The sequence below is a fragment of the Heterocephalus glaber genome, unplaced genomic scaffold (genome assembly GCF_053883595.1).
Source record: "Heterocephalus glaber isolate CG9 unplaced genomic scaffold, H.glaber_assembly_v1.0 deba00001689, whole genome shotgun sequence".
In the NCBI taxonomy this organism is placed as follows: domain Eukaryota; kingdom Metazoa; phylum Chordata; class Mammalia; order Rodentia; family Bathyergidae; genus Heterocephalus; species Heterocephalus glaber.
Window position 1 is genome coordinate 6,149,523 of NW_028258414.1, and position 16,606 is coordinate 6,166,128.

General features: G+C 38.4%; 2 protein-coding genes across 4 annotated transcripts in view; both read left to right on the top strand.

The window, feature by feature from the left end:
- Positions 1-4,826, top strand: part of Rab8b (RAB8B, member RAS oncogene family) — a 72,891-nt gene extending 68,065 nt beyond the window's left edge. The window contains exon 8 of the mRNA XM_004855686.4: positions 564-4,826. Within this exon, the coding sequence (XP_004855743.1) occupies positions 564-656 (93 nt within the window). The 3' untranslated portion in view covers positions 657-4,826. The remainder of the gene's footprint in view (positions 1-563) is intronic.
- A 2,408-nt stretch (positions 4,827-7,234) lies between these two features.
- Positions 7,235-16,606, top strand: part of Aph1b (aph-1B gamma-secretase subunit) — a 33,669-nt gene continuing 24,297 nt past the window's right edge. Inside the window, exons 1-4 of one of the 3 annotated variants that reach the window (XM_087199049.1) lie at positions 7,235-7,462; positions 8,812-8,982; positions 14,478-14,548; positions 15,333-15,455. In XM_087199049.1, the coding sequence (XP_087055175.1) occupies positions 7,350-7,462; positions 8,812-8,982; positions 14,478-14,548; positions 15,333-15,455 (478 nt within the window). In that variant the 5' untranslated portion in view covers positions 7,235-7,349. The remainder of the gene's footprint in view (positions 7,463-8,811; positions 8,983-14,477; positions 14,549-15,332; positions 15,456-16,606) is intronic. The other 2 variants (XM_004855683.3, XM_021237109.2) reach the window with 2 other exon arrangements.

Genomic DNA, 16,606 nt, shown 5'->3' on the forward strand with positions numbered 1-16,606 from the left:
ATGGCACAAATTACATTTTTGTCATAAACTTGTATAGTTTATTTCATGTAGCAGATATTTATATCTGTATGGTTATAATCTTCAGGTTACTAAGGTTCTCTTAAATTGGAAAACTATCTCAATGATGAATCTTAAGGAGAACTTTGAAACTTTGTTTTAACCTGAGTACTGTCTGAAATTGTATACATCATATTACTAACTCTTCTTATCTCAAACAGGATTGTCTCTAGTAGTACCTTAGCATCATTTCCGTCGATACCCTTGAAACTTTACACTCCATTGGTTATTATTTCTTTGAACTGGAAATAGGAGCTTCCTACCTAATATATTATTAAAATAAAAGTGCTACCCTAAGAACACTTTTCTCCTTTTAATCTGCTATTTCCAAAGACAAAGACAACACTAGAGCGTAATTGGTTCCTCTTTTAATAAAATGCTCTACCAAGTACACATTTCACTAGAATATACATTTCACATGGTATGGTTTATTTTTATGTTTTAGGTAATTGGGGTCAAAGCATGAAGCTTTCATTCCCTCAGTAACTTTATCCTCTGTGTTTTAGAATGACAGCAATTCATCAGGGGCAGGTGGGCCCGTGAAAATAACAGAGAACCGATCCAAGAAGACCAGCTTCTTCCGCTGCTCACTGCTTTGATGAACTCTTTCTTTCTGAGAGACTGCGGCACACCTAGAGGGTCCTTTCCTGCTTCTCTGAAAGCACAGGTCCCCCAGCCTCAGAGTCACCCCGCCCAGCTGCTGCGGAGAGCACCACTGAACTTAGACTTCTCGACACAGAACACCAAGTGGATTTCAGCCTTGTGGCCTCAAAACAGAACAGGCTTCTTTCTTCAAACACAGAAGCGATGACATGGAGACACACGCAGGACCTAACTGATTTTTCCTTTCTTTACTGCCTGCTGCAGAAGCTGCTATCTTTCTTTTCCACTTTGCACATCGTTAGCCTTTCCCTCTGACAGTGCGATCTTAGACTCCTATCTGGCACTTTTCTGTCAGGAAGCTGTAGACAAATATGTACACTTGGGATGTTTAAAAAACAATAAAACATTAAGCAGAGGTTGATATATTAAAGTTAAAAGACAGTTTTAAGAATTCATTGAAAGGCCCATTTAGTCATCAGAGGCCACAGTATCTATTTCTTCAGATTGTTGAGTTTTATTTCATTTCTGATTTTTTTTTTTGTCATCACCTGGGTAGCTGAATGAATTGCTTTTTAAATGTATTACCTCTGCCTAATCAATAGAAACTGTATTTGGAAATACTATTATATAATAATGTCACTTTTCCTGGGGTTTGTATTTGCTATGCTTTCTCATGTGTGGCATGTTTTACTTAGTTATGTAAAACTAATAACACATTGGAACATTGCTGTTTCTCTTTCTGAACTTCTTCAACTGAAATTTTGCATAGGTAGAATTGTATCATTTAGTTTTATTTCAGCATCACATCAGAATATATATTTTTTCTTAGGTTCACCCCTTAGCTTGTTGGTTTTGTTGTAATATCTGATTTCTACCATAATCCCCATCTGTAAGAGTGAAGAAAAGTTAGATTTAGATTTTAGTTAGCAGAAACCATATCTATAGGGAGAAGGATTAACTTGTCGATGTAAATTTAAGAGATAGTCATAATGATGGTGAAAATAATGATCTTTGGGTCTGTTTTTTTTAAAAATAAAAGTACGTGGACTTAGAACACCCCCTAGGAAAAGTCTTGCCTTTTTATTAGAGAAAATATGACCAGCATTTCAGTTTTAAAACAGCCCTTATTGAATATATAGTGCCCAGCTTCATCTATTTAGGTGCATTGTGACAGAACTTTGTCCAGTCATTTGGGCTGAAGCCTTTCTCCCCAAACACTGATACTGGTATTCCTATTGTATATGAAACCATCACATTTTTTTAAAAAAGTATTTAGTGTCAATTTATGTGCCAAATTCAGATTGTAATGTCATTGTTGTTATTGTAGCTTTCAGTGTCATAACACAGAAGGGAATAGGAAAGAGGTGACTAAGAATATGAATTCTGTTATAATTAATCTTTCTGTCATGCTTGCCAAGACTGCTCTCATGCTAGGTAGTTAAGAACAGAAGGTGGAAGTGGAAATGATGGAATGCTTGTTACCACAAGGATTTCTGCTTCAAATTAGGATCTGTTGTTTAAATGCTTGGATCAGTCAGCCTTTAGTACTTCTTTTAAAACTTAGAAACAATTTAGGGGCCACATGTATGCCAGAGCTTTTTTTTTTTTTTTGGTACCGGGGATTGAACTCAGGACCTTGTGCTTGTGAGGCAGGCGGCAGAACCACTGAGCTAAATCCCCAGCCCTGCCAGAGTTATTTTTGATGGTTACACTAAACTTGCTGTTGACAAGTTTCAGGCTCCTTGATTTTGTTTGTTTGTTTTATTAATTACAGGTAAGCTTAAAGTCACTCATTGCTGTCCCAGTATAATCAGTAGTTCCAGGGTTGCGAGTTGAGTATAAGTCTGCCATCTTCAGATTAGGTACACATATGAAAAGAAAAAGTAATTTCTTGGAAACATCTTGTGTAATTATCCCGGGGAAAAATACAAGCAATTAAGCTTTCTGGGTGGTAATAAAGTACTTTCTAAAGGGCAAGTGCTATGACACCATGTATGAATGTAATTCTCTTAGTATTTTACCTCTGACTATTTGGTGTCTTAACACTTTGGTTTCTATCTCAGGGGTTGTCTGCAAACCAAAACTGACACATTCTGTGGTTAGTCTTTTTTTTTTTTTTTAACAATGCTTTGCTTTTATTATATTTCTTCACTCTCCTTTTGTCTTCTGTAGGTATAACTAGTCTCCATGAACTTCTCTTTGAAAGAGCCTGTAAAAGTTAGATGTCTAAAAGTGCTCTTTGAAGTAGCAGCACACTGGGAGTATACACTCTGTTATATAGAAATAAAATTGTCCTTGCTATTTTCTTACATTTAGCTTTGCTAAATTGTATATAATTTGAGCTAAGACCATAGGAAATTTACTTTCTGCATGGTAAAATGACCCAATAAATATTCCATTTTGCTTAATAATGTACATATAGTGCATTATTTTTTCTATTTGTAGATGGATTTAGTGACATAACTGTTCCCTGCTGAAACTGAAGAAATCTAGTTTTTTTGTGAACATTTTTGTGGTTTTATGGATAAAGGTACATAAAGATTTTTGCAGCAGTGTTATGGTGGCTCAGTGGCTGCACTTTATGTGCTAAGTTTTGATGATTGGACTAGACCTTTTCAAATATAGAGTTTGAGGGTATCAGACAATGAAAATGTGCTGTAACTAAGTAGCATGAAAATCGGTTGATTGTAAAATGTTTCTCTGGGAACTTATTTTAGCTACATTTTACTTCAGACAGATTGTGACTAAATAATCCACTTGTGCATCAGTTAGTAGACGCTGCAGGGTTTCTTACTATTTACATGAACACTTTGTGCAGTCTTTGTTATAAATTTTCAGAAGACTATACTCTTTACTTTGAAGGACTTTTTAAATTATACCTCATTTAGCTAACTAGTATTCTAATATCTGGTATAAAAACAGTGAGCCAGCCTTTAAGCATCAACACAATTTAGATTATATGTTTTGTTTTGAATTGAAGGCATCCTTGGAAAAAGGTAGGTGATATTTTCATTTATAGTAAAACATATATGTTATTCCAACAGTGTAAAAAAAAGTATTATCTCCCTGCCCCATTAATAAATTTAGCCGTGCAATATAGATACATTTTTGCAGACGTTTCTAAGTAAGAGATTATAACACCATTTTACCGAAAGTCTGTATTAAGGCTTATAAAGTTTTTCCTGTGATCAGTAAATGATACATTTAAGCAGACCTGTTTTTCTGGTACTGGAGCTCAAACTTGGGTCCTTGCGCTTGCACAGCAGGTGGCGAAACCACTGAGCTAAACCCCCAGCCCAGCAGACCTTTTTTTTTAAGTTTATGACTTAGACTCCTTTGTAAGTTTAGTTCTTAATCTTTGAAGGTGAGCTTCTAAGCTTAAAAATTTTAAACTGTATTTCATTATGTTCTTATCTGAAATTTTAAGCAATTTTTTAGATTTTTTTTAACATTCCTTTATTCTTTGTTACATTGAGAGCACAGAGGAATATCTAAAAATGAAATCCCTTAATGTAAAAGGACCTAGAAAGATAGGATATGGTAATAAAGTTTCAAATCCTAGCAAAATTTTACAGTGGGATTAGCCTTTCTTTAGATTAATAAAAATAATGGGTGCCATGTTCATTATGAAAAAATCTTAATGAGCTAAATGTATGGAAATGTAAATGAGCAATTATTTTAGGGATATTTTCAGATTTTACTTCATTTTTTGAAATGTGTGCCATATGCAATTGCATTTCTTGTTGCCAAGATCTAATAAAACATTTTTTTTTTTAAAAAACCTTTAAAAAAACATGAATTATGATAGTTCATTCCTATGGCCTTACAGATAGGTTTTATTTTGTCTGCAGCTGACACTTCAGTTCCTTTAATACAAAACAACATAAACTATTTGACAAAAATCATGCCCCAATGGGAACTATATAGTTTTCCCCAAGAATTATCCTACTGTATATGTTTAGACATATTTTATTTTTTTCTCCATAGGCTTAATGTGAAAAGCTCCTGGAGATAAAATGGACCTGTCATGTGGTTAATCTTAAGCCAATTCATTCACTATGTACTGATACTGATGCTGTAGTTTTTTTTTTAAAATGGATTTTATTCCAGGTGAACTTTTTTTTTTACAATAATGTTCATCTAAAATAAAAACTACAAAATGAAAATGTTCTTGACTCTGAAGTATGTTGCACATTTTTTATATGGTTCTGTAAATTTGCTAAATATATGATTCAAACCATGGGAGACTTGTTATATGTTAAGAAACTATTTCTCACCTGGAGTTATTTAAAGACATACAAATGGCCAGACTTCCTACTCATACTTAGTTCAGAATACACTGAAGTTATTCTGTTATAGAATCTGCAGCCTTAAATTGTTTGTCCTGCCCTTCTTATTCCTTGCAAATTTAGTTTTTGGTAAGAGTTATTTTGAAATAAGAGTTTGATGGCACCAGCCCTGTTTCTAGTCTCAGCCTTTTTCATTCATCCCATAACCATTTCAAACTTCCAGTTTTTTTTTTTCAAGCTTCCTGCCTCTTTTCTCTCATTTTTGGAGGAAGGTACGTAGTAGTTTCTCTGATTTCTTACGGCTGATTTATGCTCTCCTTGCCTTTCTCTTAACGTGTTCATCATGGGGCCATAATTCATGTCTTGCTGCCAGGCAGCTCAGATTTGAATTCTTGTCTGATGTTAAATAGCTGACCACCGGTGGTTCAAGCCACCCAATTGGACAGTCATGCATGGACCATCAGTGTTCAAACCAGCGGGAATGTGTTTTCTCACATTTCTTTTTTTTTAAATCAGTAGTGAGTAATGTTTGCAGGCTGAAGCTGAATTTACTGTAAGAGTATGTGGTTGTTACTTTGGTCTCCAGCTTCTAAGTGTTACTTCCTGAAAATTCTCACCCTACACCACAAATGAAATCAGTGCTTAATAAGACCTAGGATAGGATCCTCAGGTTGGCTTATGTAGGGCCAGTGGCTTCACTCTGTCCTCTCATGGGGCCTCCTTTCTAAGCTGAGCAGGATGAAAACGACATCACTTCTTACCAAGGAAGCTAAGTCCTCTTCTAGAGGACATCCTGTCTCCTCTCTGCCAAAGCCAAATTTCCCCCTCTCTTTTTCCTACCACACAAATGCTTGAGAATGCTCTGCCAATTGGCTTTTACTCCTACATCTGTTACAGTCACAGCTAGATCTAGTGGACACATTTCACCAGTACCTTATGTGACCTCTCAACAGCCCTTTCTGAAACAGTTTGTCCCCTTGGCTTTCAGCATACCAAATGCCATTTTCCTCATTACCCTTCTGGCTGCTCTTTTAGTTCTTTTAGGGTTCCTCTTGTCATCCCCTAAGGTTAGCTTCTGGCATGGTCTCTGTTCTTGCTTCACTAAATGATTTTACTTACTCTCAAGGCTTCCACTAGTCTGGAGCCTCGATTCTAGATTTTTAGTCCAGGACGCCCCTGATCTTAGTTGCCTACTGAATACCTCCACACAGTCCTACAAACCTCTAAATTTCAGGGTATCCAAAATGATACTCATTATTGTGTCTACTTCCCCTCTTCTCTTTCCATCTCCAGCAGTCATTTAAGGCAGCAATCTCTACAGGCCATCATCTTTGACACTTCCTCTTTCTATGTTCATTAATCACTGGATTCTGTTTGCAGTTTCCAAGTCTCTCTTAAATGTGTCTGTTTCTCTCCATACTCCTGCTACTTTCCTGATTTAAGACTCAGAAATTTAATGGTGTATGAGTTCTACTTTTCAAAGTATTCATTGACAAGATATTTAGTGAAATCCCTGCTCTCCAGGAGTTGCATTCTAAGGGGAAGACAAAAAAAGCAAATGAGTAAAATGGTCTCTGTCAGAGAACAGAGATGGGAGATACTACTGTTGCTCTAGGGTAGAGAATGCCTTCAAAAACAATTTTGAAGATGTGGGAGTGAAATTAAAATGATCTCGCCAAAACAACCCTCAAAAGGACAGCTTCTTCTATCACTATTTCATCTTTTCCATCTGTGAGTTATTGCCTGGTTCACTGTTAACCCAGCCTGGGTTTTATATATGATGAAGCAGGACGTTCCAGAGACTGCAAAAAAAAAAAAAAAAGTGCTTTAAAAAAGATTCCATTATTGTATTTCTTTTTTTTTGGTTCCAGGGATCGAGAGATTCCATTATTTTAAAAGGAATCCTGTCTTGGCCCTGCGCTGTTTTTTAGCCGACGTAGAATCTTTCCTCCTCGGTGCAGGAGGCTCTCGAGTGGGCTGGTGTCTCAAGAGCTGCGGCGCAGCCTGGACGCTCCCAGACGTCTGGTGGCTCAAGGTGGACCTGCTTGAGAGTTGTGCGCTCCAGGGGTCGCTGCTCCCACCTCGCAGCACGCCCCCAGCTCGCCCTCGCCCCCGCCCCGCCCCCGCCCCCGCCCCCGCCCCCGCCCCCGCCCTCGCGACCCCTATGGGCCCGCCCCGGCCCCGCCCCCGCTCGCGAGCCGCCCGTGACACGGCCCCGGGTTTGACCGCACCAGAGGCCCCGCCCTCGGCCCGCCTGGGCTGCGCCCGCCTCCGACCCAGAAGGCCCCGCCCCCGTCCGCTCTGCCTGTGCCGCGAGACCGCGAGGCTCCGCCCCGGCCCTCCGCGCGCCCAGGCCCCTTGCGTCCCCTCAGGGCCCCCGAGTTGGCTTCTGCGGTCGCCATGACGGCGGCCGTGTTCTTCGGCTGCGCCTTCATTGCCTTCGGGCCGGCACTCGCACTCTACGTCTTCACCATCGCCACCGAGCCGCTGCGTATCATCTTCCTCATCGCCGGGTGAGGCGGCTGCGCAGGGAAACCTGGACTCTGGGGCTCCCCTCCCCCGCTGGGGTGCTCACGACCCCGGGGTCCCCCAAATGGCTCGACCTGTTGGATTGAGGGAGGGGCGGGGGAGAGCGGAGACCCCGCGTCCCCTCTCGTTGTGGGTCTTGAGACCCCGCGGCTGGGCAGGGCCAGGGTGGATTTTAGTGCGAGGTGAACCCCCTGAAGTGCCGAGGACCTCTTGCGGCTCGAATGAGCCATAATGAAAATTAAGGATAAATTCACATAGGCATCTTTCATTTTTCTGGAGAAGGATACCTAATTTCCCCGATTCTCAGTGGCGCCTGCAGTCTCCAAGGGGAAAGGCCATCAGCGTCTAGACAGCAGGTCTCACCTCTAGTCACCTGGGACCAGGTGCTCCCTGCTGCTCGCTCGGTACCCCAGATCCACCGAACCAGGAGGTCTGCGGGGTGGAATTCGGGCGCAGGTTAGGAGCCCGTTAGGAGTTTTAGGTGTGCGGCCCAAGGTGGAAACCTCTGAAAACAGACGCACCTGATCCTGCATCGCCTCCTGGGAGTTTGGCGAATACCGAACTCTGGCGGTGGATGTGGTCATAACCTCAGTTTTCTCCTTGACGGCTCTTCCTGAAATGTGCACTGAGTCTCACTGGCCAAGCCAGTGATTCCCATTTTTCTGAACTACTTCACCTCCCACAACTGTATTGAAAGTGCTAAATTGCCTATTAACTTAAAAACAATAGGGATTTGGGATAACGGTCTCTAAAGCTTGCTAAAATCATTAAAATCCATAGGAGTGTTGTAAGAACCAGGCCTCGAAAACTGATCTAGATCAGAGCGCAGGGTTTTAACGTATGGATTTTTTTTTACCAGTTACTCTTATTTTTTTTCCTAGAAAAGTGCTTATCTTTTCAGATACCTGATGGTTAAATCCGTAATTTCTGGTAGGTCTTAAGAATACAAAAATTGGAATAGTTGCAGGTTATGTTTTATTGTTTTGGCACATTGGTGGCAAAGCATTGGTTAGGAAGAGTAGTGAATAACCAGGATTCCAGCGAGGAAAGAATAGATTCTGCAGATGTGCATAATAGGGTTACTGAAAACAAGTAATTGCTGGGCAAATCCCAACTTTCCCTGTGGGCTACACATGTGTCTCACCAGGGAGGATGCATCTTATTTAAGAACAAATGATCCAGGGCACCGCTTTATGCACAATATTTTTTTCCTTATTAAAAAGTCAAGAAATCTATTCTTTCCCAAGCAGGTTTTTTTTTTTTTTCCAATTTGAAGCGATTATTAATCCTGTGTTAATGTTCACTTGAAATTTTTGTGTATCTTAATTTTCAGAGCTTTCTTCTGGTTGGTGTCTCTGCTGATTTCATCACTTTTTTGGTTCCTAGCAAGACTCATTACTGACAACAGAGATGGACCAACACAAAAATATCTGCTGATCTTTGGGGTGTTGCTCTCCATCTTTATCCAAGAAATGTTCCGGTTTGGATATTATAGACTTCTAAAGTAAGTTGTTTGTTATTTTTTTCCCGTTATATTTGAATCATGTTTGGTAGTTTGAAACATTACTAACCTGTGTTACTTGAGGGCCCATTCTTTTCTACATAGTTCTCATAAAAGGGATTGGCACAGTGCTTGCTTCGGGAGCACATATACTAAAAAAAGGATTTGTCACATTTCCAGCCCACAAGTATTGTGTGTTCTTTTAACTTGTGGACATTTTTTTCCTTTATTCATTCAAAAACTATTTCTTGAGAATTTACTCAATGCAGTACCAGATACTGTCCTAGGCATTGAGGATACATCAATGATTAAAAGACTGTCTGGCCTTAGGACCTTGTATTTGTCGAGAAATGAATGGACAAGAAAATAACTTTGTATATTAGAAGAAATGCCATGCAGAAAAATCATCTAGGGAAGTCATTGAAACGAGAAAAACTCTTCCCACTCAGAATTTGTGTTTTTTCATACCACCTAAAATACATAATTCTTATGGAGATTATGCCTTCCGTTACAGTATTTTGAAAATGGGTTCATTTTGTGGTATTTCCTATGGTTTCAAATCTGTAAACTAAAAATACATTTTTAAAAAGTCCTTGTGCACAAGCTTTGTTTTGGGGCCACTAAGTACATCATCTCTGTGATCCTGTGAAGACCGCTGATTTGAAACACAACTTGAACTTGGAACCATATTTTCTTTCAGACAGTCATGAAATTGGCTTTATGTAGTAAGAGTTAGTAGAGGGATGAATATGCCATCTTTTTTCATTTCTGCAAATGAGGTAATTACAGCTCTCCATGATCTTAGTAGATATAATCCAGATTGAACATCAACAATATCTCTTAATAGATTTCTGATAAATTGTTGCTGCCAATATGCTAGACCTTCTGTATTTTTTACTTTTTGCTTTTCCTAATAGATTTTGAATTCTCTTTTCATAATGGAACAATTATACATTACATATCGAAAACCAGTACACCCTTGCCTAGGAACAAAAGCAATTTCTTAGCCAAGGTTTAAAAATGAAATTCCCATTAGTCCCTGGAAATATTAAAGAAACATTTAAAGTCAGCCATCATGGTATATGCCTGTTGTCCCAGGTACTCAAGAGGCAAAGGCAGGAATATCCCACTGAGACTAGTCTAGGCCACATAGTGAGATTGTGTCAAAGAAAAAGTAACATTTTAGTTTTCACAGGAATATAGTATCCCTAAGAGATGGGCATCTAGCTGTGTTTGAAATGTGTCTAGTATACAGCAGTAACTATCATCCTACAATTTTTAACTATAACTGTAGAATATTACTAAGGTAATCAAAATCATTTTCTGACCTCTACCCCTTCACCACATAAATGAAATCTTTGTCATTTGATTTTCATCATGTCCCTTTCAAGGCTAAACATTCTTCATTTCTTCATGGTCTCAGAAGATAAGACCATGGCCATGCCCCTTTGGCCACTGCCTGTTTTCACCTGTGCTCAGGACCCAGGGTTCTATTCTGTGGTGTGATCTAAGTAGTACCCTTGCCTGGACACTGTATTTTTAATAACTCAGCTTCACATTTCACTGGGTTTTCCTGTCAGCAACATCATTGGTTCCTGTTGGTTTTGTAATGAGTCAATTACTTTTTTTTTTTTTGGTACTGGTGATCGAACTCAGGACCTTGCACTTGTGAGGCAGGTGGCGGAACCACTGAGCTAAATCCCTGGCCCCTCAATTACTTTTTTATGTAATGGTTCTAATTATGAAAAAAGTTAATTTCTACTGCACAGTTTCACAGTTGGACATTGGTTTAGTAACCCTTTAGAACCTGTATATTCTAAAACCTGACTTGGCTGGAATGCCTTCCACTGTTCTTCCCTACCTTATTTCTTCATGGTTTCCACCTGAGATGGCAGCCTTTTTTTTGGCATTGATCTACGATTCCAAAGGAGTATAAGCTGAACACAGGTCCACAATATTAATGAAGGCAGTAAGGGAATAGGACTGTACGAGGAAGAAATTACAGCTGTCAGTTTGCAAACTCACACTAGAAAGTCCAGAGGAGCCTCTTTAACCTCCTGGGGAATCCACATTTGCTTCTCTAAAAGGACTTTTGGAAATTTGCAAAGAGATGGTAAGACAAACTTGTACTAACAGATGCCTTTGTACTATTTTTACAGTGCTTTTTTTTTTTTTTTTTTTGGTACTGGGAATCGAACTCGGGACCTTGTGCTTGCAAGGCAGGTGGCAGAACCACTGAGCTAAATCCCTGGCCCTTACAGTGCTTTTTTTTTTTTGGTACCAGGGATTGACCTCGGGTCCTTGCGCTTGCACAGCAGGCAGCGAAACAACTGAGCTAAATCCCCTGGCTACAGTGCGTTTTTAATAAGCCTTTGGAATATTCTACAGAATTTTCCTAGCAAATTTTAGAAATGTTGGATGTTATGTAATTGTGTTATTATATAATAAGTTTGACAGTTTTTTAGATACTTTGTTGATGACTAGAATTTAGATGGTTAATTTAAATTGCTCTCTTATGCTATTCTACATTCAAATATAGGAACATGAGTGAATAGTAACTTTCAGCCTGGTAGAACTTTGCACAGTGACAAATTGGCCTGTGGCCACAAGTGATAGCTTTTTCTTTACTAATTTAAAAAACAAATTATATTGCCTAAACTATATGTGTTCCCTAAAACAGACAGTTTAGACAATGCTTATGTTGCCTAAAACGTCTAGACATTAGAAATTTTTCTGTTTAGATTGAAACTTTTGTAACTTAATTTTTTTAATGCTGATACCATAAATATTTTATAATTCTAGAAAATCATGTATACAAAAAAATGTTAAGATAACTGTTGCTACAGGATTTTTTTTGTTGTTTTTGCCAATGTCGGTATTGAACCTAGTCCTTGAGTTGTTTCATTGAACTATGCCCACAGTTCTGCTACAAATTTTTTTTTTTTCTGAGACAGAGTCTTGCTGTGTAGTTCAGGCTGGCCTCGAACTCCTATGTAGTCCAGGCTGGCCTCAAACTAAGAGTGATCCTCCTGCCTCAGCTCCCGAGTGCTAGGATAATGTGTGCCACCAACCCTGCTACTTAAAGGGGCATCAGACAGTTTTTAAAAATTTCTAAAATGATATAATCTGTGTACATGTTCCTTGATACTGTCCTTTTTTAAAAAAATACTCTTCCTCTCTTACACATACATTCAAAAAAGAGAACAAATGAGAAAGACTTGGATTTATCAGTTTTTCAAAGTTTATGTTTTAAAAATTGGAATTTTTTTTGTTTTTCCTTTTTCCTTTTTGTTCTTGGAAATCAGCACAAACAAATTTACCAGTTCAATGAAATGGACAGATTAAAAACACTGATTTTTGTGTGGTCAGTCATGTGCTCTGCTAGTCAGGAACAAGGAATCTGATGACTTGTGCTTTCTCACTTCCGGGTATTAACACCGAGAACTTCAAGTACCTTAACATTTCCTCCAACAACATAGAATGAGGAAGTTCACTAAACTTTTGAATTTTTTATATATTTAATATATTTATGAGAGCAGTACTTTGCTCTATCAAATAGTGAATGTCTTTTATTGACTCTTTTTTTTTTTTGTTACTGGGAATCAAACCCAGAACCTCACGCTTGCTAGGCAGGTGCTGTGCCACTGAGCTACATCCCTGGCCCCTTTTATTTACTCTTGAACAGTTTATTTAAAACAGAAGTCTTCCAAAATTTATTGATTCTACAATATGTATGCATTTGTTAATGGGGATTAATACTATTACGTATACAATGTGTAAGCTTTAATTAGTCCTTAACAGTGACCCTGTGACAGATAACTTATTTAGGAAAAGTGGACAGTTTCATTTATTACTACTCCAGAGAAATAGGAAGACAGTCACTTGAATTTCTGGCGCATGTCCTGGCAACCCAACAGTGCTTCCAGTTGGAGACCACCAAAATAGCACATTTGTTCCTTTGGAGTCTAGAAAAGCAAACGACCCTTTTCATTAAGTGTGCTACTATTCTGGTTGAATTCTGCATTGCCTTAGTGTAATTTATATTTGTGTACAGAATAGTTATACTGGTGCCGCCTGCCTTGAAAGCACAAGGTCCTGAGTTTGATCCCCAGTACCAAAAAAAAAAAGAAAAAAGAAAAAAAAACAGTTAAATTATAATGAATACGTGTATCTTGAAATTTAAATTATAAACACAATGCCCAGAAAAACAATTATGTTCTGGTTAATTTGTCTCTCTCTTTTTTTTTTTTTTTTTTTTTTCTTGGTACCAGGAATCGAACTTGGGCGGCGGAACCACTGAGCTAAATCCCCAGCCCTAATTTGTCTCTTTTTAAACTTAGGCTAACTCCCTTATGTTTCAGTGCTTGGTGATATATCATTCTGAAGTGTTTTGATTCCTTTATTATTTTAAGAGATATACTTTATAGTAAGTACAATTTAAATATTCATCAGGACAGGATTTTATACTGTTACAGAGTGTCTAGCCAGCCACTTAGTCACTTAGTAATAGTGACAGTAGTGGAACTGACCGGCCACACCTAGCGTTGCTAACCTGACTGCGTAAGTGATGAGGACTCAGGGTGAGGTTGTGACTTGGCTGTAACAGAAGCATGGATATGGTCATGCTGAAGATCGTTCCTTATTAAGCAGTATTTTATCCTTTTATTCAGGTATTCATTTATCTCCTATTCTGAGGGTAGCATTTTATTCTGTAGACTTGAATAAGAGAATTAGCGTATACTTCAGTATTAAAGTATAAGAGTATATATCAGAGTATATTCTCCTCAAGCCTAATAGGTGATATGAAATAAATACGTAAAATATTTTAGAATCAGAAGACCATATGATTAAGTACCTTGCAAAACCCTTTATAGGATTTAAGAATAAGAGGATTAATGATTACCAACCATTGGTAGAGGCAGCTTTAAGAAATTGCTGCCTGGAGACTGGGTGTGGCTAGCATGTGTGAGACCCTGGGTTCAGTCCCCCAGTACCAAAAAAAAAAAAATTCCTGTCTGAACTCAACTTTGAAGGATGAAAACGTCCTTTCGTTCTACAGAGTTGAAGGCAGAAGGGAGGATGGCGGCCTAAGTGCAGCCCTAGTGGGGATACAGTACAGTGCTAGAAAAGTGGAGATGAAAACGTAGTGTTTTGGGAAGAGAAAAAAATTTGGAGTGATAAATCCCACAGCATATTGAGGTAAATATTGACCTCAGATAATAGAGTGTTGCTGTTTTTCTTGTTAAGCTAAATCACTGATGGCTTATTTATTTGTATATACTGTGTATTTCTTTTATATGAACATCATCAAATAAAAGGCAGAAGTTAGTTGGAAATTTCAATTGACTTTACTTGAAACTATGCTGGGTTTTGTTTCAATGAAGTCTAGAAGAGTATGACCCGATCAGAAACCTCAGTAAATATCTGGATTTGAAGTGTCTTGGATATTTTTCTAATATACATCTTTTTCTTTTTCTTAATGTGTGGTTTAATTTTAGGAAAGCCAGTGAGGGTTTGAAGACCATAAATCCAGATGAGACAGCACCCTCTATGCGTTTGCTGGCCTATGGTGAGTTAGAACTGTGTGGTGTCATTACGAAAAAGAAAATCAGATGTGGCATAAAAGCCATTTTCATCTTTTATATCTTTATAGATGTCAAGCACCATTTTATTACTGCCTTGGCCTATCATTATTTTTCTTGGTTCCTTATATAAAGGGAAGTGATTGCCAGTGACCATTATCTGTATGCCCATTACATATTAACTGTGTTTGAAAGTTAGGATTTTGACACTCTAGTTAACAAATATTTTTTCCTAGTTAATAATTTTGAAGTGATGTAACTATTACTACCATGACATTGGCTGTACTAGGAAGGCTCTTATATTAATGCAGTTATTATCTCTGCATATTGTACTTTCAAAATAATACTTAAATCTTGATTCAAGGCCCCTCAGTTGAGTCAATTCATTCTGGCCCAGGGATCATGCCTTAAAATGTGCGATTATTCCCCCAAGCTCAGTTCCAGTTCTAAGCCAACAAACTTAGCCCTGTAGACTCTGTTCAATCATAATGCAAGCCAGAGCTTCACTGTTGTATCCTCTTCCGACTCATCTATTTCTCCTGCTTTTTAAATTTCTCTGCTGCGTTCCATTGTTCATTTTCTTTTCTCTTCTTCCTCCTGTTTGCTCATCATTTAGCTATCCATACACCTTTCCAGAATCAGTTGTCTTCTGCTCAGCAACAGCATGTGTCCATTCCCTTTCAACAAAATAGTATTCCTAGTCCTTAGAAATTTGATTCGAAGAGAAATCATAGCAGGAAAGAGGTTTAACAATGTTTTCTTCCTCTTTAGTTTCTGGCTTGGGCTTTGGAATCATGAGTGGAGTATTTTCCTTTGTGAATACCTTGTCTAACTCCTTGGGGCCAGGCACAGTGGGAATTCATGGAGATTCCCCTCAGTTCTTCCTCAATTCAGGTATGTTTCTGGTAGCTGGGAATGTTCAGGCTTCTACTCTAAATGATTCGTCCTTAATGAAGTTCACTGTCTTAGGAATTTGTGTCAATAGGACTTTATATTATGCCTTTAAAGGCAAGTTGCTCTTAGGCATTCTAACGTGAAGGACCTAGGAAAATAAAAATTTTGCTGAGAGTGTTTTAGAATTTGGGAGTACAATTTAGCTTGCATAATATTTACTTTTTATTGTGCTGTATTAGCAATGTTACTGTATTGTTGAATTATTAGAAGTTCATTTTTATAAGCTATATGTTCTTTTCAGTTTTTATGATACTATGTCTTCAATACAAGTCCTGATCTTTAATTTGTAACTTATAATTTAATCTTGAAATTGAGAGGAAAAGACTAATTAATGAATTGATCTTTTTATCCAAAGATAGCATATGAAAGGGCAAGGCGTTTCAAATTACTGTTTCGTGCGGCCAGGGATTTAGCTCAGTGGTTTCGCTGCCTGCTGCGCAAGCGCAAGAACCCGAGTTCGATCCCTAATACCAAAAAAAAAAAATGACTGTTTCATTTATCAGCTAAAAATTGTCATCAGATTGCAGTGAGCACACATTTGACTTAGTAATATGTATAAATCATATAAGATTTCTCCTAAGTTCCACACGAAGAGACTTCTAAAAATAGAAGGAAAAAAATCCACTGCATTTTTAGTTATCTCTGCAGCAGTTACACCACTGAAATAAGTGACTCACACCTGTTCTTCTTGTTGTTTTGTTTTGTTTGTTTTTTGAGACAGGGTCTCACTGTGTAGTTCAGGGTGGCCTCGAACTCACACTGATACTCCTGCCTCAGCCTCCCCAGAGCTGGGATTACAGGTGTGTGCCACCATACCCAGCTGTTCTTTCAATTACATCATTATTAACATCTGTGCTAAAGCCACTGAAGGAGCTTGCCCTGTAGTGGAGGGAGACAAAAGAAGTGAATACTTACAAGCATTTCAGGAGTTTAAATAATAAAAAAAGTGTGAAGAGGAATGACCAATTTAAAAAAGAAAATTGCTGCAGCTGGGAGACATCCTACATGTTGTAGTGATGTCTAAACCCAGTGGATATTCCTGCTCCATTCTCAGGTGACCTTTGTTTCTCTTCAGCTCAGCCTTGGCATCT